The 22,707-nt window shown below is 52.9% G+C and overlaps 2 protein-coding genes across 3 annotated transcripts in view; one reads left to right on the plus strand and one right to left on the minus strand.

The window, feature by feature from the left end:
• Ube3b (ubiquitin protein ligase E3B) overlaps positions 1-11,107 on the plus strand; it is a 41,338-nt gene extending 30,231 nt beyond the window's left edge. For both annotated transcript variants that reach the window (XM_021161955.2, XM_021161956.2), the window contains exons 20-28: positions 710-886; positions 995-1,105; positions 1,282-1,419; positions 1,538-1,603; positions 2,517-2,575; positions 4,997-5,179; positions 5,373-5,484; positions 8,348-8,440; positions 9,460-11,107. In XM_021161955.2, the coding sequence (XP_021017614.1) occupies positions 710-886; positions 995-1,105; positions 1,282-1,419; positions 1,538-1,603; positions 2,517-2,575; positions 4,997-5,179; positions 5,373-5,484; positions 8,348-8,440; positions 9,460-9,651 (1,131 nt within the window). In that variant the 3' untranslated portion in view covers positions 9,652-11,107. The remainder of the gene's footprint in view (positions 1-709; positions 887-994; positions 1,106-1,281; positions 1,420-1,537; positions 1,604-2,516; positions 2,576-4,996; positions 5,180-5,372; positions 5,485-8,347; positions 8,441-9,459) is intronic.
• Positions 11,108-14,773: 3,666 nt separating this feature from the next.
• Positions 14,774-22,707, minus strand: part of Mmab (metabolism of cobalamin associated B) — an 18,082-nt gene continuing 10,148 nt past the window's right edge. Inside the window, exon 9 of the mRNA XM_021163381.2 lies at positions 14,774-15,482. Within this exon, the coding sequence (XP_021019040.1) occupies positions 15,338-15,482 (145 nt within the window). The 3' untranslated portion in view covers positions 14,774-15,337. The remainder of the gene's footprint in view (positions 15,483-22,707) is intronic.

Consider the following 22,707-nt stretch of genomic DNA (forward strand, 5'->3'; position numbering starts at 1 on the left):
AGCCAGCTCTTAAGGGGTAATTTCTCAAGTGAGTTCCCTCCCGCAGATGACTATAGCTTGTGTCAGGTATCATGGAGGTTTGGTGGACTCAGAAAGTGTATGTGGGCTCTGGAGAGGAGGTGCACACTCAGTGTCTGCATTTACCGATCTTGGTTTCCAGTGCTGTCGCTTACACCAGAGCCTGGCATGGGCTAAGCACACTTACCCCACAGAGCAACACCCCACAAGGAGCTGACCACACGGCAGCCAAGCTCTCCCAGCGGCATGTTCCACTGTCCCTGCCCTCCTGTGGGCAGACTCTGCATCATCACTGCCCCTGGGCTTCCCGCCATTTCTCCTGCCGCAGCTGCCCCGCCGCCAGCCGGTCTTTTAGTTCAGAAAGCCAGCCTGCCTGCTCCAGCCTTTGCAGCCTCTTCCCCACGGTTGCCTTCAGCAGCTAAGACCCTGGGGTTTTCACCTTACATGTCCTGTAAGCCTGACTCCGCCCATGAGCTGAGAGATTCCCATGCTGCCCTAGTCTCCTCCACCTTTGATGAGCAGAGCTAGCTAGCTAGCCCCATCAGGCCCTGTATCCTCCTGGGGGCAGTCTCCTCGTGCCTATGAGTGAGACACAGTAGCCATCAAATGAATCCTCCATGGCTGCTATGCAGACCTGCGTGGTTAGACTCGTGGGTTTGCCAAGGCTGCGTTCCTCACTCTGTCTCTGTAGGACGGCTACGAACAGCTCCGGCAGCTTTCCCAGCATGCCATGAAGGGTGTGATCCGAGTGAAGTTTGTCAACGACCTTGGGGTGGATGAGGCTGGGATTGACCAGGATGGTGTCTTCAAGGAGTTTCTGGAAGAGATCATCAAGAGGGTGTTCGACCCCGCACTCAATCTGTTCAAGGTGGTGAAGGGGATGCTGGTGGGGCTGGCAGCCGCCCGACATGGGGATCCCATTCAGAGTAAAGACAGGCCTCTAACGTTCACCTCTCCCCGCCCTTTCTCCTGGCAGACAACCAGCGGGGATGAGCGGCTGTACCCATCACCCACGTCCTACATTCACGAGAATTACCTGCAGCTCTTTGAGTTTGTGGGGAAGATGCTGGGAAAGGCAGTGTATGAGGTAGGCGCACAAAGGAGCCTGGGACAGCTGAGGTGGCCCCAAGGCCTGCGCCTACGACCGGAGATGCTTTCTTAGATGATTGGAGGGAGAGCCGCAGGCTGCACGTAGACTCCACCGGTGCCCACCCTCCAGCTGCCCAGGGCTGAGAGCTGAGCCCTGCCTCCCGTCTCTTCCAGGGGATTGTGGTAGATGTGCCCTTTGCCTCCTTCTTCCTGAGCCAGATGCTCGGGCACCACCACAGCATCTTCTACAGCTCCGTGGATGAGCTTCCCTCCCTAGACTCTGAGTTTTATAAAAACCTCACCTCCATCAAGGTTAGTGCTGACTGGGGTGTGTCCACAGCCAAGCGACCAGCTGAGTCACCTTTCCTGTCACTGAGCCTTAACCCCAACCCCACACCAGCCCCCATGCTCTCTCTCTCTGTTCCGTTAGCGCTACGATGGAGACATCGCAGACCTCGGGCTGACGCTGTCTTACGATGAAGACGTCATGGGTCAGGTATGTGGCTGACCTGGCAGGCTGCTTCTGCTCTTGATGTGCTCCGACTCATGCTTTCCCCCAGAGATCTGCTCACTGGGGATCTGCCCATCGCTGGCGTCCGTGTGCTCACCTCGGCCAGCTCCCACAGAGCCTGTACTTTTCCGTGTTACCTCTTGGGACTTGAGAGAGGATTGCCAACGCTCAGTCTTTCTGTTCTAGTTCTGGCAAGCTATGAGCCTCAGTTTGGAAGCCATGGTGAGGATGTGTGATCTGAAATGAACGGGCAGCATCTAAGGAGACATTTCTCCTCTCGGCAGGTCAAATCCTGCTCACATCATCATCAGCAACACTGGAGAAATCAGCCTGGCAGAAGCCATTTCTGTCAGGTAGTGGCAGGACTCGCATGTCCTCCGCTCTCTTGTGTCCCTGCGGGATGCTCTCTGTCCATGTAGCCTGAGGTCTGCTCTGGAGAAACCATGAGCATATTGGTGCAGAGCTGGCGTCTCAGACTCCGCCTTCACCTCAGAGGGGATTCCATCTTTGGAAAGCATTGTAATGTGCCCTGTGTGTGTGTGTGTGTGTGTGTGTGTGTGCGCGCGCACGCATGCGCGCGAGCACACTAAAGTATGTGTATCTGTGTGAGCATGTTGCGTGAGTGTTCACGCCAGCTGCTGTCCTCAGCAGCAGCCTACCTCTGTGGCACCCAGCAGCCTCAGTGCAAATGTTTGGACAAGGATTGGATGAGAAACCTTTCCTACTGATCGCAGGAGGCCTGCGTGTTGATGTTTTGGCCCCAGGCTTTTGTGAAAGATGATCTTTCTCTAACACACAGTCTTAATTCCATGGGCGTCGTTCAGGCCCTTTCATCTTCAGGAAGCATCGCAGGCCCTTTAGAGTTCTCTCTGGTAATTACTCCCGTCTTCTCCCCCAGCTCGTCTGCCACGAACTGGTTCCCGGAGGGAAGACCATCCCGGTTACAGATGAGAACAAGTGAGTACGGCAGTGAGCGCCTGAGGCCGGCACCTGCGAGGACCGCTCTGGCTCCGGCTCAGGCTGAGAACTGAGCAAGATAGATGGGTGGAAAGAGGCCATAAATATCCTAATGGGATTTCCTGGTTACAGATCATAGGCTGGAATTGTAGTAAATTCAATTTGCAAAATAAGAGTGGATGGTTTACTCTTCGCAGAAGCACTTGGAAGGTCAGAGGTACCATTCTTAGGAATGGAATGTAGGGCTGGCCCTCGCTGAGGCCGATGGAGCTCTAAGCAGCTTTGGCATGCTGTCCCGAGCGAGCCGGGACCCTTCCGAATGGCCGGCCATTTGCCGCTGATCTCAGGAAGACAGGGTGAATGCAGACGCAGCACATATGTACATAGAGGCAGGGAGTTGAAGGAGGTGCTACCGCGCCTGTCACAGATAATGTATTTTAGTAATGTCAGAAATTCAGTCCTTTTGATCCCAGAATCAAACCCCTCAACGCATGCTCTGCACCCAGGCTTTCCCACCTAATTAAAGGGAGGAGCTTGGCAGGAGGAGGGGACACTGGCCCTCTTGTGAGTTTTCTGCCAAATTCCCAACTCGGGAATTTGAACTGTTTGTCTTAGGATCCATCTCAGCAAGGACAGGCGAGGGCTCAGGCCCTGTGACTCATCTGGCCCCAGTGCAGTGTTCCTGGGCTCCATTCCTCTCGGGTCAGCTAGTTTGGTAGCCAGTGCGCTGGGGGGAGAGGGAGGGGTTAGGGTTTAACTTTAGAAGTCTTCAGTAGGGGTGAAATCCATCAGCATTGCTCTTAACCATGGGGCGTTCGTTCGAAAACTTTAACAAAGCATTGCCTGCAGAGAAAGGATGACTGAGGTCTGAGTCTACAGAGTGAGTTCTGGTCCTGCCTGTGTGTGGCTGTGACTTCCTCAAGGGGCAGCAGTGTTTTGTGTGTAAAACAGCCTTTGAGATGTCTAGCTGAAAAGAGGGCCCAAACTTTTTGACAGCAGATATAGGGAGGTCAGCAGATATGGGGAGGTCATCTTTGTGCCTGGAGCTTTGGCAAAGGGTGATGGAGGGAGGGAGAGAGAGAGCAAGAGAGAGAGAGAACGAGACAGAGAAAGAATGTGTGACACAGAGAGAAGTGTACAAATGACAAAAGAGGCCAAAGGCCATGGAAGAAGAAGACGAATCTGTGGGGCTGAGGACCCGGGGAAGGTGAGTTCTTGCACACTGAAGAGCAATAGAGATGAGTCTGTGTTGTCTGCAGGGCCAGGGAGGTGAGTGTATGCAAGCTCTGCTAGAGGAAGGTTCTTCTGCCACAAAGCCTAACAGGGAGTCCTGTGTCATGAACTGTGACCTATAGTGAACTTTCAGGATATGGTAAGGGTACCTGGGGTGTGTGTATGTGTCACACACACACACACACACACACACACACACTATTAGTAACCTCCTTCATAGAGTACATGGAAGGAAGAGATAATTGAAATTTCATATTTGAATGTATTAGTGTGTAATGTTTGTTGCTGTTTGTTTGTTTGTTTATATGTAAGTACACTGTAGCTGACTTCAGACACTCCAGAAAAGGGCGTCAGATCTCGTTACGGATGGTTGTGAGCCATCATATGGTTGCTGGGATTTGAACTCAGGACCTTTGGAAGAGCAGTCAGTGTTCTTACCTGCTGAGCCATCTTACCAGCCCTGTTGCTGTTTTTTAACTAGAAGTAGTTTGAGGACAATAACTTTGGCCTGGGCACTGTGGGGCAAAACAGAATTGTTTAGACTATACTTAACATGCAGTTTTTAATAGTGTACATGGGCATGCTTGCCAACAGATCAGCAACACTGGCAAGCCTGCTTGGGGTGCCAGCCTGCCTCTGTAGACAAGCTAGATCCAAGGGTATGAAACACTAGCTCCCTTTTCCCCATCAGTGTGGGTTGATGTGACCCTAGGAATAACCCAGCAGCATTTCTGGAGACCACTGGGCCGGTCTAACACCGAGTTAGGCTTCAGCGAATTCTAGGTGTGTGCTGAGGTGAGGCAGCAATTCTCTGAAGTTGGCTGGAGCGCTAAGCTGTGCCCTTGAGAGAAGTCCAGTGGGGCTCACCTGTGCAGGTGCAGGCAGCCCTCAGTTCCTTCGAGAGTGGGGTCATCCCAGGGAGTTCTCAGGTGGGTGCTGTAAGTGAGCAGGCTGCCCTCGACACTCGGGGCTGTCATGGTAGCCCAGTGTGTGGCCTGGGGGCCACCATCCCCATGTCACCTGCCGATAGATGCTGGCATTTGTGTTTTGGAGATGGTTCGAGAGCACTAGGCTCATCTCTTAGCATGCTTGACAGCAGTCTGCCCTAGCCAGCTCGTCCCAGTGTCTCTGTCTCTGTCTTTCTCTCTCTCTTTCTCTCTCTCTCTCTCTCTCTCTCTTTCGTTACAGAATTAGCTACATCCATCTGATGGCGCATTTCCGAATGCACACTCAAATCAAAAACCAGACAGCTGCTCTTATCAGTGGCTTCCGTTCCATCATCAAGCCTGAGTGGATCCGAATGTTCTCTACCCCCGAGCTTCAGCGCCTCATCTCCGGGGACAACGCTGAGATTGATCTGGAAGACTTAAAGTAAGGGCACTGAGGAGGGACGCGTGGCATGATTAGGCCATCTGGAAGGAGAGCTGTTCCCTCCCTGGGTTCTGACACAGAGTGACTCTGGTATCCTGGTGACAGCCCATTTAGTTTCCAGGAGATGAGGCCATGGTATGGGTGTACCCTCCTATGTGTTCCTGAGAGTGAGCCCTGCTCTGGTTGTTTTTAGGAAGCACACGGTGTACTACGGTGGCTTTCATGGGAGCCACAGGGTCATCATCTGGCTCTGGGATATCCTGGCTTCCGACTTCACGCCTGAAGAAAGAGCCATGTTCCTGAAGGTACTATTTACAACTCCTGTGTATGCTCTTGACTGTGTGTGCAGACCTCGGGCCACTCTGACTCACACTGAAAACAGTGGGATTATCCAGAGGGCAGTGTCAGCATAGGCTCTTCAGTGCCAAAGGCCTGAGGAACCAGAGGGGGGCGCGATGGGGCCCAGCTCCTGCGGCTCCTTGCTGTGGAGCAGGGCCCTGTGCACCACTGTGCTTACCCCTGGCCATCTGCAGTTCTTTTTCTTTACCTTAAAGAAATAATAATAGTACACACCTTTATAATCCCAGAGCTCTGTGAGTTACAGGCCAGCCTGGTCTACAGAGTGAGTTCCAGGACAGCCAGGGCTATGCAGAGAAACCCTGTTGCAAAAAAGGAGAAGAAAGGAAAAAAAAATACAAACAATCCTAAATTTCACTCCAGTGTAGTATGATGCATGTATGAATCATACACATACACACGTGCACAGGCACAGAGTGTCCCAAGGAAACACAGGGCTTGAGAAGGGGTTTCAGTGTGTAGCCTAGTCAGGACTTTGTAGCCCCACCTACTTCAGAGTCAGGGCAGGCCTCCTGCCTCAGCGTCTTGAGAGTTGAAGTTCCAGGTGTGGTCACCATGCCTGCTTATTGTGTGCTTTCTTAGAAGGAGTAGCTGTAGTTAACTCTCTGCCCTAGCATCAGTGAAGTCCTGAGTGTCCCCTGTGTCCCTAAGTGCTGCCGAATTTGCTGAGTGACCACAGCAGAGTGTAGCTTTATAGGACACTAGATTGATTTCGTGCATGCCTATCTCCGTCCCCTGTAGGGAGGGCATCACCATGTCACCTGCTTTCCTTCTCCCTGAGAAGCTGTGGTCCAGGAGTCTTTGTAGTGCCTTGGAGCCTCCCCTAGGGCCGGCTGCACACTTTGTCTGTCTGTCTCCCTGTCCATCCCCCTCTGGGTTTCTTTAGTTTCTTTAGCCAGGGTCTCATGTATCCCAAGATGTTCTCAGATTTGCCGTGTAACATGTAACCAAGGTTGACCTTGAAGTCACCTCCGAATGCTGGCATTACAAGTGTGTACAACCACACCTAGTTTATAAGCATGGGAGTTTCTTATGTGATCCACTTTGTGTGGTGGTGTGGCTGCTCTTCTTCCTTGCTGCCCATTCTGAACTGAGTTCTCTCCTGCTGAGGGAGCCATCACCCACTCCAATCCAACCAGTACACACGGGATCCATGCACCCACAGATCTCCAGGCCACGGGGCATTGGTTGCAACAAGTGGTTCTGGGAATACTGGCTGGTTCTCCCGGCAGCGCACCGCCCAGCAGGCCAGGCTGCTTCTTGTGAGGCCGCTGCTCATGAGGCTGCACCTTCATGCCCTCTCTCCTAGAGAGAGCAGCACAAGTGCATCACGTTTGCATCGTCACCTGTCACCAGACCTGTTACACACCGCAGTGCCAGCTGCAGGAAGTGCACATTCCTGCAGGAGGGGATGGGACCGTGTTGCTTTCAAGTGTAGTGAGAGCTACCATTCTCCCTCTCCCTGGCTAGCCTATTTACAGTTAAACATGTCTGAGCAGCAACATAGTAAGCTTTTTTTAAAGATTTATTTTATTCTTATTGGTGTGTTTATGTCTGTGTAAATACATGCTATGTGTATGAGTGCCCTCAGAGGCCAGCTGGAGTTGAGGCAGTTGTGAGCTGCCTGATGTGGGTACTGGGACTAATACCCAGATCCTGGAAGATCAGCAAGCACTCTTAACTGCTGAGCCATGTCTCCATTCCCAGGAACACAGTACCTTATTAAAAACCTTGTGAAGCATGACACATAAAGCTGTATAGCATTATAACATGGCCTAAGTGGTTATTATGACCGACACCACATTAGCTACTGAATTACAGAGGCAGGTTCGGTATTCTATCTCTCAGAAAACAGCATGCATCTGGTTACTGTTGAGTTAAATGGGGAGTTTTCTTCCCCGTGAGGGCTGACCTGTGGATTTCCAGCTTGGTTCTGGTGCTTGTGTCTGCAGCATTAAGGCAGGTCCTGTGTTTGGAGAATGCCAGGAGACTCTGCAGTGTTGCTGGCAAGTGTGGCCGGCTGCCTGCAGGCTCCACACTCCACACCCACAGCCCACACAGCCTCACCCATCCCTCAGGAAGCTCTGCGTGTGTGCAAGACACCAGTGTGTATCTGGCTTTGCTATTTTGTGGGTTGTTCTTTTTCCTACCCTTTATCTGCCCAGCTCTACCTATCATTAGATAGGAGAGAAAGGATATGAGAGAGAGAGAGAGAGAGAGAGAGAGAGAGAGAGAGAGAGAGAGAGAGAGAGAGAGAGAGAGAGAGAGAGAGAGAGAGAGAGAGACAGCGCCGTGCATGAGGTCCTGGCTTCAAGCTGTACAGGACTCACTAGCTCCAGACCTAGGCTCACAGCCACCACCAGCATCTGCTCGCCCAGGCCCCTCAGATGTTGCCACTGCTGTCCTCCTGAGGACAGAGGCCACTTGTCTCTAACTGCTTCTGCTTACCGTGACTGTGCAGCTAGAGACCTGCTCTACACCGTGCTGCCACTCACCAGGATCTGAAGGACATCTTCTGCTACAGAGCAAGTTGAAAGCCAGCTCGGGCTGGAGGAGAGCCTATGTCAGAGATATAAAAAGGAGACCTATGTCGTGGGATGTCACTCCGAATGGCCCTACAAGCCCCCAGCTTGTTCAATGAGCCATTACTTCATAAGCTTTAGTTCCAGAGAGTGGCACCGTAGAGACATGTGATGTGTCCTGGGCATGTGTGTGGGACAAGCACCTCCGCTACCCCTAATTCTACTGAACAGCACACGGAGGGAGAAGAGCCCAGCATGGCTGCCCCTCTGACCCTGCCTTGTATTGCAGTTTGTGACCAGCTGCTCCCGGCCCCCGCTCCTAGGATTCGCCTACCTCAAGCCTCCGTTCTCCATCCGCTGTGTGGAAGTATCAGATGACCAGGTAACTGCGGCCACGTGCTCCCTTCCTTCTTTGTGCTCAGTTTCTGCTGTGCCCACCATGTCCCCACCCTTGCCTCCATGGTTCTCAGGGCATGACAGCCAGCCACCCACAGAGGGCACTGCAGAGCCAGGTCAGTGTGGCTTCAGCATTGTCTGAGGCCCCTCCTTGGTGAAGGCCTGTGAGGTGTGTTATTAGGACAGTCTTTCATGGCTGCTGATCTGGCCAGGTTCAAGGGCTAAGCAGAGGTTAGGAGGACGGAGCAGGTCTGCTTCACTCCTCCCTGATGACACGCACACCCAGGAGGCTGCCTGTTGACTGCAGCTTAAAAGAGAATGCCCTAGGACTCTGTCCAGTAAGGTAGAAGCATGACCATGCTCTTGTTCAGATGTGGGTGCCCTGGGAAAGCATGCTGGTCTCAGGGTGTCCCTGCCTCACCACCTCTCTGCAGCCAGCAGCCTTCAGGCTGTGTTCCCATGGGTCAGACACTAGATGGTCCTGCACTTCCAAATTTTGGGCCAAGTTGAGCCAAGTGCTAGTTGGCCATGGGCTGTGGTACCAACAGAGACAGGGTATCAGGCTGCCTTAGTTAGCTGATACATGTCTGTCAGTCAGGAGCCTGTTGTCTTAGTTGACCTAGAACAGGACTCAGCAGGTGTGAGTGCCCGGCAGCAGGTGTGTGTAAGTGCCCAGGCAGCAGGTGTGAGTAACCNGGGGCAGGTGTGTGTAAGTGCCCAGGCAGCAGGTGTGAGTAACCGGGGGCAGGTGTGTGTAAGTGCCCAGGCAGCAGGTGTGAGTAACCCGGGGCAGGTGTGTGTAAGTGCCCAGGCAGCAGGTGTGAGTAACCGGGGGCAGGTGTGTGTAAGTGCCCAGGCAGCAGGTGTGAGTAACCGGGGGCAGGTGTGTGTGAGTGCCCAGGCAGCAGGTGTGAGTGCCCCACGGCAGGTGTTCTTCAGCCTCTCAGGCCCCTGCCTACTCCTGTATAGGCACCTTCTGACCCAAAGCTGTGTGTGTGCTTGCAGGACACTGGGGATACCCTGGGCAGCGTCCTCAGGGGCTTCTTCACCATCCGCAAGAGGGAGCCAGGCGGGCGTCTGCCCACGTCTTCCACTTGCTTCAACCTGCTTAAGCTGCCCAACTACAGCAAGAAAAGCGTACTGCGAGAGAAACTGCGCTACGCCATCAGCATGAACACGGGCTTTGAGCTCTCCTAACACACCCCGGTCTCGCTACCACAGAGCCCCCAGGAGTGTGGCCAGGGTACCCGCAGCCCTCAGACCCTCTCAATAGCCATGAGACACCCAAGCTTGGGGATGCTACACAGTGCCCTCCATGCACTGGGGAGAGAGGGCTGATGAAAATAACCCCCCAGTTCTGCCCTGTGGGGCCTGAGACCTGGGCCTAGTGATTACAGAGCAACTCCTGGCGATTCTGTGAGGCTTTCTTCTCTTCCCCTCTGAGGACACAAGGCCTGTGCCTGTGAGCTCCTCCTTCCGTTCTGAAAACTCAGGTACGGCCTCGCCAAGCCTCTATGCACAGCAAAGTCCCTGCCTCTACCCTGTCCACAGTGGCCTCTTCCCAGGCAACCAAGCCCAGCTCCTGCCAGGGAGGCCACTGAGCACAGTCAGGGTCTCTCCTACAGGGATACAGGTGGTCCACACCACAGCCCTCCTTCCCAAGTCCTCAGCAGGCCACGCTGTCAGGGAACCCTTGCTGTCAGCCCCTGGCCTGTGCATCAGTGTCCTAGCTTGGGAAAGAAACCTGTCGTTCCCCTGGAGAACAGCCCATTTCTGGAGTACCCAGAGCCTGCTCGCTCTGGGCGTCTGGGAGAACCACATGAGACCCTACAGTGCCCAGCTGCCTGGGTAGTACTTTATTCCAGGGACTTCAGAGTCCATCCTTTTGCACTGACAGACCCTGGGGACTGAGGATACGTCCCACACATCTCATCTCCACACCGCCTCTTTTGGCACTACGCTTTGTCTGGGACCTCATTCTCTTTTCCCACCCACTGCGCTCCTGGGCCCTCCCTTTCCCCATTTCCCTTAAGAACTTTCTCCAGATTCAGGATGTTGAGGCAGAGGCCCAGGACTTAGTGACCTGCTAGCAGCCACACGTCTCCTGCCTCATCAGGTTCTTGTCTCCCTCCCACCCTGGTGGAAGCCAGGAGTCCTGGCCCCTCCTCCATTCCCTGGAGCCAGCTTAGGGCTACAGCACTCCTTCCCCAAGGAGCCTGCACAGTGGGAAGTGGCCGTGCCCTGTTCTCACTTTAGCAAAGATCTGGGGCTGGAGCATGGGGTAGGCCCAGGAAAGTCCCTGGGGTTCTGGAAGGTGGCTCCAGTTTCACGTCTGCCAGCCATGTGTGTTCCCAGCTTGCTCGCAGACCCTGTGCCCCGTTCACAGCCTGCACAGGTAACACAGAGCCTGCAAGTTACAGCGGGCACACGGAGAGTTAGTTGTAAGCACCGATATCAACTTGACCCGTTTGTCTTTGACCTAGGGCTCTGTCGGTCACCTAGAGTCTGCTTCCCGGCAGTTATGTCATAGCAGCTGTTTGATGACATCCCAGCAGCTCCTGGTGGCGCCAGAAGGAAGCGGGGGTTTTTGTTTTTGTAGGTAACTCGTGGACTAAGACTTGTCAGGGCTTTATTAAATTTGTACTTGAGCACACGACGGCTCTGTTCTGGTTTCTACACAGCCCGGTGCCCAGACGGTTTAGGTTACCCATAGGAGCGGGAAGACAAGAGCTGCTTCGACATCCTGGCCTTGGAGCTGAGCTAGGAGTTGTCACCTGTGCCCAGCTTTAAAGTGACATTTCAGAGAAGCATCCCAGGAGCCAGTCTCCCTCCATTCCCTCCCATCAGGAAGGGCACCTGGTCAACATGCGTAGCTTTGCAGTTTATGATGTATGTGGCACCTACCAAAGCCAGCTTGTTCAATGGGGAGAGAAACCAGATATCTCAAGATGGATCTAACCTGGGGTAGCTCAGATGCCCCAGTGTCCCCACTAACAGAAAAATACTGCAGACCCCCTGAGACACATAATCTCCTGCAGTGTGGTACTCACCCACCTAAAACTAAAGCCTGGCTCTGGCTTTGTACCGTTTAGAACTGAAGTTGCCAGCGCAAAAAGCTATCATGCAGCAAGCAGGACCTGTGGGTGCTTCTGAACATTTAGTTGGCACAAAGCCCTGAGGAAATGTCACTGTTGCTGGCAGTGCCAAAGCTGCTGGCCTTTATCTTCTGGATCAGGTAGAGTTGGTGACTTCTCCCTAAGTTGGTCATTATATGAATGTGGCGTGCCCTGGGTCCTTTCTTTTTTACTTTCTGAGATTGGGTGTACTGTGTAGCCCCAGCTGCGTGAGTGCTGGGGTCACAGGTTCCTGTGTCACCACATATCTAATCCAGGGGTTCGGGACAGGAAGATTTCAAGCTTCCGGTCAGCCTTTGATAAACAGCAGACCCATGTGGTTTCAGACCAAAAAAAAAAAAAAGCAAGGGCCAGGGCCACCCTCCAGAACCTCTGACCAAGCTTCCAGACTTGTGGACAGAGAATAAAGGTCACCTGCCATTTCTTCGAAGTTTACACAGGCTGGGGACTCATCTGTGTGGAACAGTGCCTTAGCAAATGCACTTCAGCTCCCAGGAGCCTGGCCTGAAGTGTTTGCACACCTGAGGAGTTTGCCTGAGTGTGCATCTCCAGAAACGGGCTATGCCTCCCATGACAGCATGAGACCAGTGTCGGAGACTGCATCAAGACCCAGGCCAGCGGTCCCCACCCCTTGGCGCCTAGTTCCTAATGAAATCATTTCTTCACTGTGGTCCTGACAGCCAACGCTGCTGACGAGCATATGTGTAACAGATGGGGTTGTTCCGGAGCCTGCGCCACGGACTCCACCATCCACCCAGAGCCCGGAGCATTCTGCCACAGGACTCTTGTCCCAGCCCTGCTGCCCACCAACTGAGAGCTCAGGCCAGAGCCCCTTGCTTTTTGAACCGCAGTTTCCCCTCTAGGACAGCAGAGAAGGGGGGCGTAAGAGACACCAGTCTCTACCGACTGTGGGCAGCTGGTGATTCCCTGTTATCTCAGGGACAGAGTAAACATTCTCTCTGGGGTTCCTTTGTTCTTCAGACTTCTGGGTAGGAACATTTATCAGCAGACATCTTAGACCCGGGTAGGAACAGTCAGAAATCTCAGAGATCTGCTGTCCAGCCAAAGATGGTGCTGGTGCCCCTAGCCCAGAGCCCTGGCTGCACCCCAAGCTTCCACCTCATTCGCTGGACAATGCTCCTGCTTGGGCTCCTTCAAATTTCCCTTAGACCCTTGTTGGAGCTTGGTTCACATGGGGGCAGGGGAGGTGGTTTGAAGAAACAAGGCCAGGGCTCCAGCAGACAGAATACAATGCTGAACTTGGCCTCTGAGACATTCAGGTTACCCTGGGCACCTGAGCAGTGCCAACCTCTCAGCTTCATTCTGCGCTCATGCCTGTGTAGTAACACCCGTGGGTTGTCTGGCTGACAGACGGCTGGAATTACTGGTCAGGTGGGTGAGACTGGTCCAGTCCACCTTGCTTGGATCCTCATTCTCCTCATCTGAGAAAACAGAGCAGTGAGTTTTCTTTGCCATAGCTGGCTCCACTATGGGACTGCACCGGCAGTCCCAGCACTTGGGAAGCTCAAGCAGAAAGATTTCAAGTTCAAGACTAGCCAGGGATACAGAGTCAGTCAGAGGTGGCAGCACACCCCTTTAACGCCAGCGCTCAGGATGCAGGAGCAGGGAGACCTCTAAGTTTAAAGCCAGCCTGATCTCTGCATTCACGGGCAAACCATGCATAGTTTCGATGGAGAGGCTCAGAAAGGCACTGTGTGTGTGTGTTCACTCAGCAGCTGGCACCATGGAGGTGGAAAGGGGGGCACTGTGGCAGAGGCAGAAGCAGAAAGGCCAAACGTGTAAAGGTGGGCATGATAGCCCAAGGTCAGCGTGGGCACCACATGCCAAACAGTGATGGCCAAGGCTGCCCACTGTGTCGAGCCTCTGCACGGATGATCGCTGTAAACCCACCAGGGATCTCAGGAACCGGGGTGGAGCTGACCTCAGTCTACCATGGGTTAGAGAGGCGAACAGGCTTGCAGGAGATCACAAGTCAAAAACTCCACAACTGAGACTCAATCCTGGGCCCGTGTGACTCCGCTGCCCTGGGGGTGTGTGCTGGATGGGGAAGCGGGGGCTCAGGGCTCAGGCTATCTTCCAAACTGGGCTTTTGAAGTCAGTGGGGGGCAAACAGGCAGGCAGTGTTAGGCTTGGAAGAGAGATCCTTGGGGGAGATGGGAGCAAAGCTACGCCAGGGCAAACATGATGCTGCTTACCCACTGGGCCTCTGCCAGTGCTAGGCACCTGCCGGGCATCTGCATCCATGATCCTTTCCCTATAGGGGCTCCCATGCACTCTGTAACCTTCTGTCCCACGTAGGACACTGTCCAGGGGAGGAAGGGTCCTCTGTGCATACTGTAGGGGCTTTGGTACAGTCTGCTGGATGGTTTTGTCTCTGGCCCAGATGGTGCCAGATGGGCTAAGCAGCTGGCAGGTGTTCCAGCTGGGAGCAGGCCCAGGAAGCCTGACGGGCATTCATTCACCTAACAAATAGGCCCAGGGAACTTCTGTGCCGCAGGCTGGGACAGGAGTTGTGACAGCCACAAGCAGTGTGGGCACTGTCCTAAGGAGTTATAATCCAATAAAAAAATGTCATCACATTCCTTGGTCACTCTGTCCAGTGCCCTGTGTCACCCCATTATGATACCCACTTAACAGCTAGGAAAACTGAGGTTCAGAAACTGTCCCGCAAATTCCAGGCCGGAACACTGCTATGCCAAACCCCTCGTCGGGGCTGAGTGGGCAGAAAGGTGGGAGACACTTCTTGGCAAGTTTAAAGGGATGCACTGGCCTTTGTCTACAGCTCTTCCCGACCCTATCACTCAGCAAAGCCTTCTGGAAACTGTCACAGTCACGCTCGTTGTTGAAGCATCCCTACTGGCTTTTGAAAGACTAAATTCCCAAGCTCTGGCTTCCCAAGTCTTGCAAACTCAGAGGAAGCAACGGGCCATGGAGCAGGCCCTGGTCCCCAATTCCCAGCCAAAGGGAAGAACAAGACTTGGGGGTGGGGGGTGCTCCTGACAGCCTGCTTTGTGGTATTCACTCTTCCCTGGACCTTTAGAAACTCACTGCAGCCAGGAAGGCAAGAGAAAGGCCAGGACCTCACCCTTTCAGCTCACCCGAGCTCTGTGGGTCTAAAAGACCCCTTGCCAGCCGAGGCAAAGAACCAGGGGAGACAAGGGTCCTCCACAGTGGGCATGGCTCCTGCATCTGAACGCGTTCTGTGGAGAGGGACACCATGTGTGCTTCTTCTTCCCTCGGCTCCCAGATATTTTCATAATGATGGTGAGCACACCACTGGCTGGACCGTAGCAACCATAGTTTCTGGTTTTCCCTTTCTGTGTGCTATGCCAATGGTCCCTGGGAAACAAGCTGTTGGCTCCCACCACCAAGAGCCGATCAAATGGAAGCAGCCCACCTCCATCCGGGGTGGTCTCCAGTCATCCAGGGTTCTTGAACATCCCATGGCAGGAGGCAGCTGAGCCTCAGAAACACCTCATAGATAGATAGTGTTGTCGGGCCGTGTACCCACGCTGCATGTGGTTAGAAGCCAGGGCAGCTCAGGCTCCTGGGGAGTGGAAACAGAAGCTGGGTCTCCAGGTTGCAGTGTCAGCCAATGGCCTGTCCTCAGTGCACATGCATGTGTCGTGGAGGTTCAGCACATACATGGCTCATGGACGTTTAGCACATACTTGTCTCGTGGAGATTCAGTAGATGGGAGGGCCTGGCTTGGGCGTTGTTCTTCCACATTAGGTCTGCAGACATTGTTGGCCAACTGTGCCAGGCCTTGCACAGGACTGGGATTCAGTGTCTGTTGAAAGCCAGTCCCCACATGGGAGCGAGGAAGATGACTTCTGGTGTGTGTGCAAGTTAGGAAGCACCGTCAGGATCACGCTGGACAAGGAGAGGACAACCAGATATCATTGATGAAATGCCTACACAGCAAGCATCCCCAGAGGTCCCTGCTGCTTCCTGACTTGCCAAAGCCCACTCTGGCTCAGGGTGATGGTGAAGATTCAGGTTCTGATCCACCATGGGCCCCTACATGGGAGCAGTCACACATCCTCTCCAGGCCTGCAAAAGGGGCTGGCCCCTTCCCAGGGAGGGCTACTGAGATCAAATGTGACTATAGCACAGTGTGTGTCACACGCATAAGCACTTACACAGGCAAGGGAAGTCACCCAAGCCAGCTGTCAACTGCCCACCTGACCCTCCAATGGATTAAACTAGCCACACATCAGTTTCTGGTGCGAGTACCTTCTCAGACACATGTTCTTGGCTATTTTACCAGCGTACGGACACAAAGAGTCAAATAAAGCTATGAGGTTGCATGGTCTGCCACTGTCATAAATGTGACCCTTCACTGACCAAAAGGTCATTGCACACCGAGCAGCGAGGCTGTGCAGCTCTTTAGATCACTGGCACCTCCCTCCTATCTATAGCTAGATCTCTCTCTCTGTATATATATGTGTGTGTGTATATATACATATGTATATGTATATACACACACATATATGTGTATATGTATGTATATGTGTGCATATGTGTGTGTACATATATACATATATATGTGTATAAATATGGGGTGTACATATATGTGTGGGTATATATATGTGCATTATATATGTATGTTTATATATGTATATATGTATATATATACATATTTGTGTGTATATATATGCATGTGGTGTATGTATATATATGTGTGTGTATGTGTTTATATATGTGTGTATATATTTGTATGTGTGTATATGTATACATATGTGTTTATGTATACATGTGTGTATGTATATATGTATGTGTATACACGTGCATGTGTGTATATACATATGTATATTCATGTGTGTATATATGTGTGTGTAAATGTGTATGTGTGTGTATACATGTTTGTGTGTGTGTGTGTGTGTGTGTGTATGAACCTAAGACTCTGCTCCCCGATGACAATGGCATGCCTGTGCTACAGAGGCCAGGCAGCACTGCCTACATTTAATTCAGAGGTTTCCTTCGTGACCTTTGGCTGCAGGTCTTTGCAACCTGTAAGTCCCCAAATGTCCCTGGACCAAAATGTTTGAAATGTAGCTGTCTTCCTGGAAAGGAGCTGGCACTGTTCCTCACACTGCTGGGCACAGCACGGCACCACAATGGGGAGTGGAGAGACAAAGCTCCGGAAGGGAAGGTTCTGGAGTTTGCACCAAGGAGCCGCCCGAGCCACCGGTGGTGCGGGCTGGGGAGGCTGGAGGGGGTGGAGCTGTCATACCATCTCTCTGGGTTTAATCTTGAATTTGCATGCTTTAATATGAAATCTAATTGCAGATGCTGAATTATGGTGGGGAGCTCGTCAGGGCGGACTAATTAATTAGTCAGATTTATAAGCATTTGACGCTTTGAGATCTACGGCCCTGATTTGTCGCCTCGAAGCTCTTGGAAAATCTCCCCTCTGTTAGTCCTCTTGGAGTGTTGAGAACCATCTTGGGGGGCTGATTTGGAGGGGTAGTGATACCCCTGAGGCAGTCTGGAGACCAGATCTCCCTATGAGGTGTCCCCTCCTTTGAGATTAGTGATGGTTTTACCCTAAGAATCCAGAAGTATCAAAAGCATGACTCTCATTCTGTATCTCTGTGAGCCACGACAGACATTGCTAGTGGATTGCCAAATTCCTTCCTATAGAGTCTGGCCTCCTGGCTCAGCCTTCTTATAACTGGCAACCCACTGAATTTCTTCTTTTTCCCTTCCTGGGGTAAGCCCCTCTGCTGATGCCTTGATCATGGTGTCTCTTCACAGCAACAGAACACTAAGACATCATCAGAGGGCACCCACAGCTAGTGGGGGGCTCTAGGGGATGCCATCCTCTAGGGACTGCTATGACTCCAGCTGTGCCCAGGAAAGGAGGTGACACAGCGCAGGCAGGGGACATCTTCCTCCCTTTGGGTCTATTTCCCTACTTTGGCCAGTGTCTCACGTAGCCCATGCTGGCCTCCAGTTTAATTTGTAGCCAAGAAGAACTTGACCCACTGCCTCCGCCTCCCAAATACTGAGCTTAGTAGCATGGACCACACACACCAAGTTATTCCAAGTTAGGGACCAAACCCAAGGTTTTGTGCGGGCTAGACAAAACATCCTACCAACTGAGCCGACACCACGCCCGCCTGGCTTTTCTCTTCCTGTGTCTCTTACACAAGGAGCCCTTCTCAAATCTAACCTGAATCCACTGCCAAAAAGTTAGGAAATCCAGAAAAACAAGGAATAAGTGCTAACATCGCCATGATCCCACCTCCACTCACATCACCCTTGATCCCCACCCCACCCCCTCAGAAGCGGGTACGGTTAGCGCGCACATCTTCGTGTAGTGTATACACATGCATATTGATTTCACAGGATTCGTGCTATTTGCCGCACAGCACTTCAAAGCAGGTCTTCATACCTCTCAGTACCGAGCAGTGGCCGTGACCTTCCTTATGGTCCCTCACTGTTAAATGCTGCACTTGTTCAACTGCCTCGCTGCCTTGTCTTGAACATCAGTTTCCAGTGGCTTTGTTGCAGTGAGCAACACTGCTAACCAGGACCTTCTCCACTCTGCTGCGAGATGGAGATGTTTCCCTCTGAGATGACTTGGACTTGAAAGCCTGGGACATACCCTCTCAAGACTGTCATCAGTGGTGCCAAGTTGTCCTGAAACTCATGCCTGCCTCCTCTCCCCTGCACTGGGGACTCATGTTTTTCTCCCATGACTTTGCCAGGTGGAAAGCCACCGGCTCAAAACTCTCTCCAGCTACTGGGGTGCTGCAGCTGTACCCACAAAGGCAATGGAATTACAGTCCTCTTCTGCCACCTTACCCAGCACAAAGCATCTCGACGAAGGCCACGGCCAGTCGGTGCAGCTGGTCACCCGGCATGGCTGCCACAGCCTCTAGCCACCTCCCTGTCCCATGTGCACGCCTGGGTGTGTGCTCAAGGCCTGCAGCTCGTGCCTCGTGGCAGGACAGCGAGCTTGAGTTATAGCGGACCTGATTTCCCCGCACAGCTCCCACGGAGTTAACAGATGTACATGCGTCTGAGGCAGTCAGGCGGCAAGAGGCTTTGGGGCCGATCTTTCCCGTTTTGACAGTGTGTAATCGAGGTGAAGCCATAAATTTTATAAACAAGAATAAATGCCCCTTAGCAACATATGTCTGCTCGACCCTTCCAAGGTGATCATAAATAAAGGCACGTAGCAGCCGGGGAGGGACGTGGGCATTACAGATGGCCGGCGAGGAGGACCAGAGGGCCTGTGACCCAAGATCAGCCACGGGGAGTTGCTTCTATAGACAGGGCTGGTAGATAGAGAGGTCACCTTGCACCCCGGGTCTGGAGTCATCAGAATGCTTTTGTGCCATCTACCGGGTTGGGTCTCTGGAAGCTTTTGTCTGTGTCACTTTGAGCTGTCACCTACATCTCTCGTTTTCCCTGGAATGGCTGCTTCTGCCTGGGCCAACCAGGGTCCTCTGGGAGCTTTTTAATTCTTTCCTCCTTTCCTAGAGAAACAGCCTACTCCACTTAATTACCAGCTCTACCCCTAACAGCTAACTGCCCAAGGGAGGCCACCCTGGGGAACGAGACACTGGGCAGGCTGGAGGAAGATCCAAGGTCAAGGCCCAGAGTGGCCTTGGTACTAGGCATGGAGAAGCCCCAGCTTCTGTGTAACAAAGATGCTGATGGTGGCTTGCTGGGCTGCTGTGGACAGGATGCTCTCTCTCTAGTCTATGTGCATGTCTACAGAAATCAGAGGTCCACTCCTGACAGCCTGTCTTTTTCCACCAGGGGTCAAACTCGGGACAACAGTTCTATAGCAGGTATCCTTACCCGCCAGGCCACCTCACCAGCCCACAGCAAGAGGGGGGTTGCAAAGTTCTGCAACGTGGCCTGAGCAGGGTGACATAGAGTTGGAATTACAGTGCTTAAGAAACTGAGGCAGGAGGATCTCTTATTCGAGGCCTATTGGTTCTGTAGTAATATCCTGTCCCCAAAGCCTGGTCCCACACCTGGAGCTCAGAATGTGACCTGAAGAGGACACAGCTGCTCAGCCATGACAGCCACACAGGACAGGCACTCAGCATCCACTACCAACCCAGGCAGTTGCTGTTATTCTGTTAGAAAGGCAGAATGCCAGGCACCACCATGCTAATACCAGCACTGTGGAGGGCCAAAGAGCATTCAGGCGGGAGGAGCACAGGTTCCCGGCCAGCCTGGGCTACACGATGGTTAAGTGGTTAAGCTCGAGGTGACTCGGCTAAGGTGTGAGAAAGGGGTGATCTGAATTCAAGTAACGGCAGCTTGAGTTTGCCAGGCCCTGCCTGGTTCAACATCCCCAAGTTAGGCTCTTCCATGACTGTCAAACATGAAGACTCATCATTTTACCAGAGAGGGGACAAGAGGGAAAAGATGACCAGCATGTCCAGGCTCAGACGCTGGGGAGTGAGTGACAGGGCTGGTCTCAGACCCGGGTTGGGGAAGCCAGAGGGAAGCTGTGCCCACAGATCATTCACTCACTGTTCTTCCAGGTTGGACAGCCCTCTGACTCTGCCAGTGGCCTCTGGACACTCGGGCACTCCATCTTGCCTTCGAGGCTGGGGCTATGTGAACCCCTAAGTGGCTGCTCTTGAAGAGGGTGGTTTTCTTTTTGTTTTGCTCTCTTTTGAGACAAGGCCTTGCTGTGTTGCCCAGGCTGACCTTAAATCCCCAGGTTGTTGAGGGATTCCAGCTACCTCAGCCCTCCAGGTGGCTGAGACAAAAGACATGTGCCACGGTGCCCAGCTTGTGTGGGAATCTTACCTTGGGGTTACACGGACTTCTGGGATGAATGCGAATTTAGCAACCAACCGAGATAGAGCACACACACCATCCCAAAGAGTGTGTGCCCTGCTTTCTCCAGGATTCCTAAGGTACCAACTGATGGCTTTGGGGGTTCCAATTCCATAAAGTGACTGATACCCCCTCCCCAAAGCACCCAGACCCCAATCTGCTTGTCCTCTGCTCAGCCTGGACAAAGTGCCACCCCTTCAGGAGGGACTCAGAGAGCAGCTCTGGGCTCTGACAGTGGAAGCCACGCCCCCTGCCAGAACCCCCAAAGACAAATTTATCCCTCTTGGCGATCAAGACAGGACCAGCTTGGGCACCACACTGCCAGCAGGATCCTCCAACCCTGTCTGGGGAGAGAGATGAGCCACAAATCCTTCCAGGCACTGATTTATGTAGCATTCATGCGGAATTTATTATACAAAGAATTCTATTCAATTAAACTTGAAGTGCGTCCGGATTCTTAAAGGTTCAGCCGTGATCACTGGGACAGAGGGATCGTAAAACTGGATGGGCTGTCGGGAGGTGCTGGGGAGGAAGTAAGGGTGACATTGCAGCTGACAGGGGACTTAGAACCGGGGACGTTTATCATTGGGATGTGCTACAAGTTCAGGCTCTGAAAATTACTCCATGGGAAACGCACATTAACAATAGCCATGAAGTATCAGTTAAGGGAGACTCAGCTGAGAGATGCGACAGCAATCTGTTAGTGCTGGCACTGCTTGCCGTGGCCCAGGTCGTGATTAAAATGACTGTCAAGTGCCAGTGGGCGGTGTGTGTGTGTGAGGCTACAGTCTAGGTCAGTGCTGAGCCTCAGTTTCCCTTCCTGTAGAAATGTGAACTCCACGCCCCCAGTGAGGCTCAGGCGAGGTCCAGTGTAAGTGCTTGGCTTGGGCCCTTTGGTAGCACGGCAGGCTTTACTGACCAGGTTAGCTCACCTGTGAATGCTGATGCCCCAACTAGGGGGCATCCCCCTGGGTGTGAGGTATGGGGTGGCAAAAACTGGGCAATACCCTAAAACCCACTGAAATGTCCATTTTAAAAAGACGAATTTTATGATGGTTGGACTGTATCTCAATAAAAGCGCTTTCTACGAAAGTTCCAAGGAGAGAAAGCCTCCCCGCAATGGTTTCAAGGGTCGAATTATGAGAGACCAAGAGACAAGAGACAGAGAGGTCAATGGTGAATGGGTACAATTTAAAGGAGGCTTTGCAGTTTGTTAGCTCACAGTGAGACTCACAGTATGAGGAGCGTGGGTGGTGTACACGAGGCTAGGCAATGCCTGGAGCCTGAAGGTGGGGATTGACCTTTCCAGTGCCACTCTCCAACCTGGGCACAGGCGAGGGGCGTGGCTTCCTATTCTCTTGAGTTCATACTATCTTTTTTAGGAAGATCTGGAGCTATAGGCGGAGTGTCAGGGCCACTGCAAGCTCTTAGAACATGGCTTCCCCCGCCAGGCCTGGACCAACAGCATGATGCTTAAGTTCCCTAAGCCTGTGCCTCCTGCCTCTGGTCTCACACACATAGCACCAACTCTGTACCCAATCCGTGTCTCACTACGGTGGCCGCAATGGCATTGGACAGGACAGCCTCCTAGGGATGTTCCTCCCTGCTGGGCCTCTACCCTTCACAGGACCCACAAGATGCATGGCTGAAACCAAAGGCTCGCTGATTGACCAACAGGACAGCTAGCACGGAAGGCGTGCCAAGCAGGTGCGCAGAGAAGAGGCAATAGCTGAGCAGAGTCCAGGGTGTCTCAGATCTGCCCTTCCTAAGTCACCGCATACCATGAGGTTCTCAGGGCTGCCTCCAGCCTCTCATAAATATCCCTCTTCCCAAGGACACAGGTGTCACTGCGAGGTCACTTCACAGGGAAAGGAAGCAGTGGAGGCCGGTGGAGTTACAGACAGGCCAAGTTGTGGCTCACAGAAGCACAGACCAGCCGAGGGACATCAGAGAGCAAGTGTCAGGCTAAAGAACAAATCTCTGCCACCACCCAGGGCAGGGAGGGCCACCTGCCTCCTGCCTTGATGGAGAGGATACTCCGAGCTGCACCCCTGTGGACCTGCAGCTGTCTTTCCCTGACACTGTGGCAGTGATGGGCGGCGCAGAGGTGACTAAACTCCTCAAGCCTGCCTGCTTTCCCTTTATAAATGTGACATTTAAAGCCCCGTCGGCGCAGGTAAATCACTAGTACATTTCCAGGGGCCTCTGGTACATTCCAAGTCCTTGAACAGCCTGAGTTGGCAGTGCGCTCTCTCTCTCTCTCTCTCTCTCTCTCTCTCTC

This window comes from Mus caroli, chromosome 5 (genome assembly GCF_900094665.2).
Source record: "Mus caroli chromosome 5, CAROLI_EIJ_v1.1, whole genome shotgun sequence".
Taxonomy (NCBI): domain Eukaryota; kingdom Metazoa; phylum Chordata; class Mammalia; order Rodentia; family Muridae; genus Mus; species Mus caroli.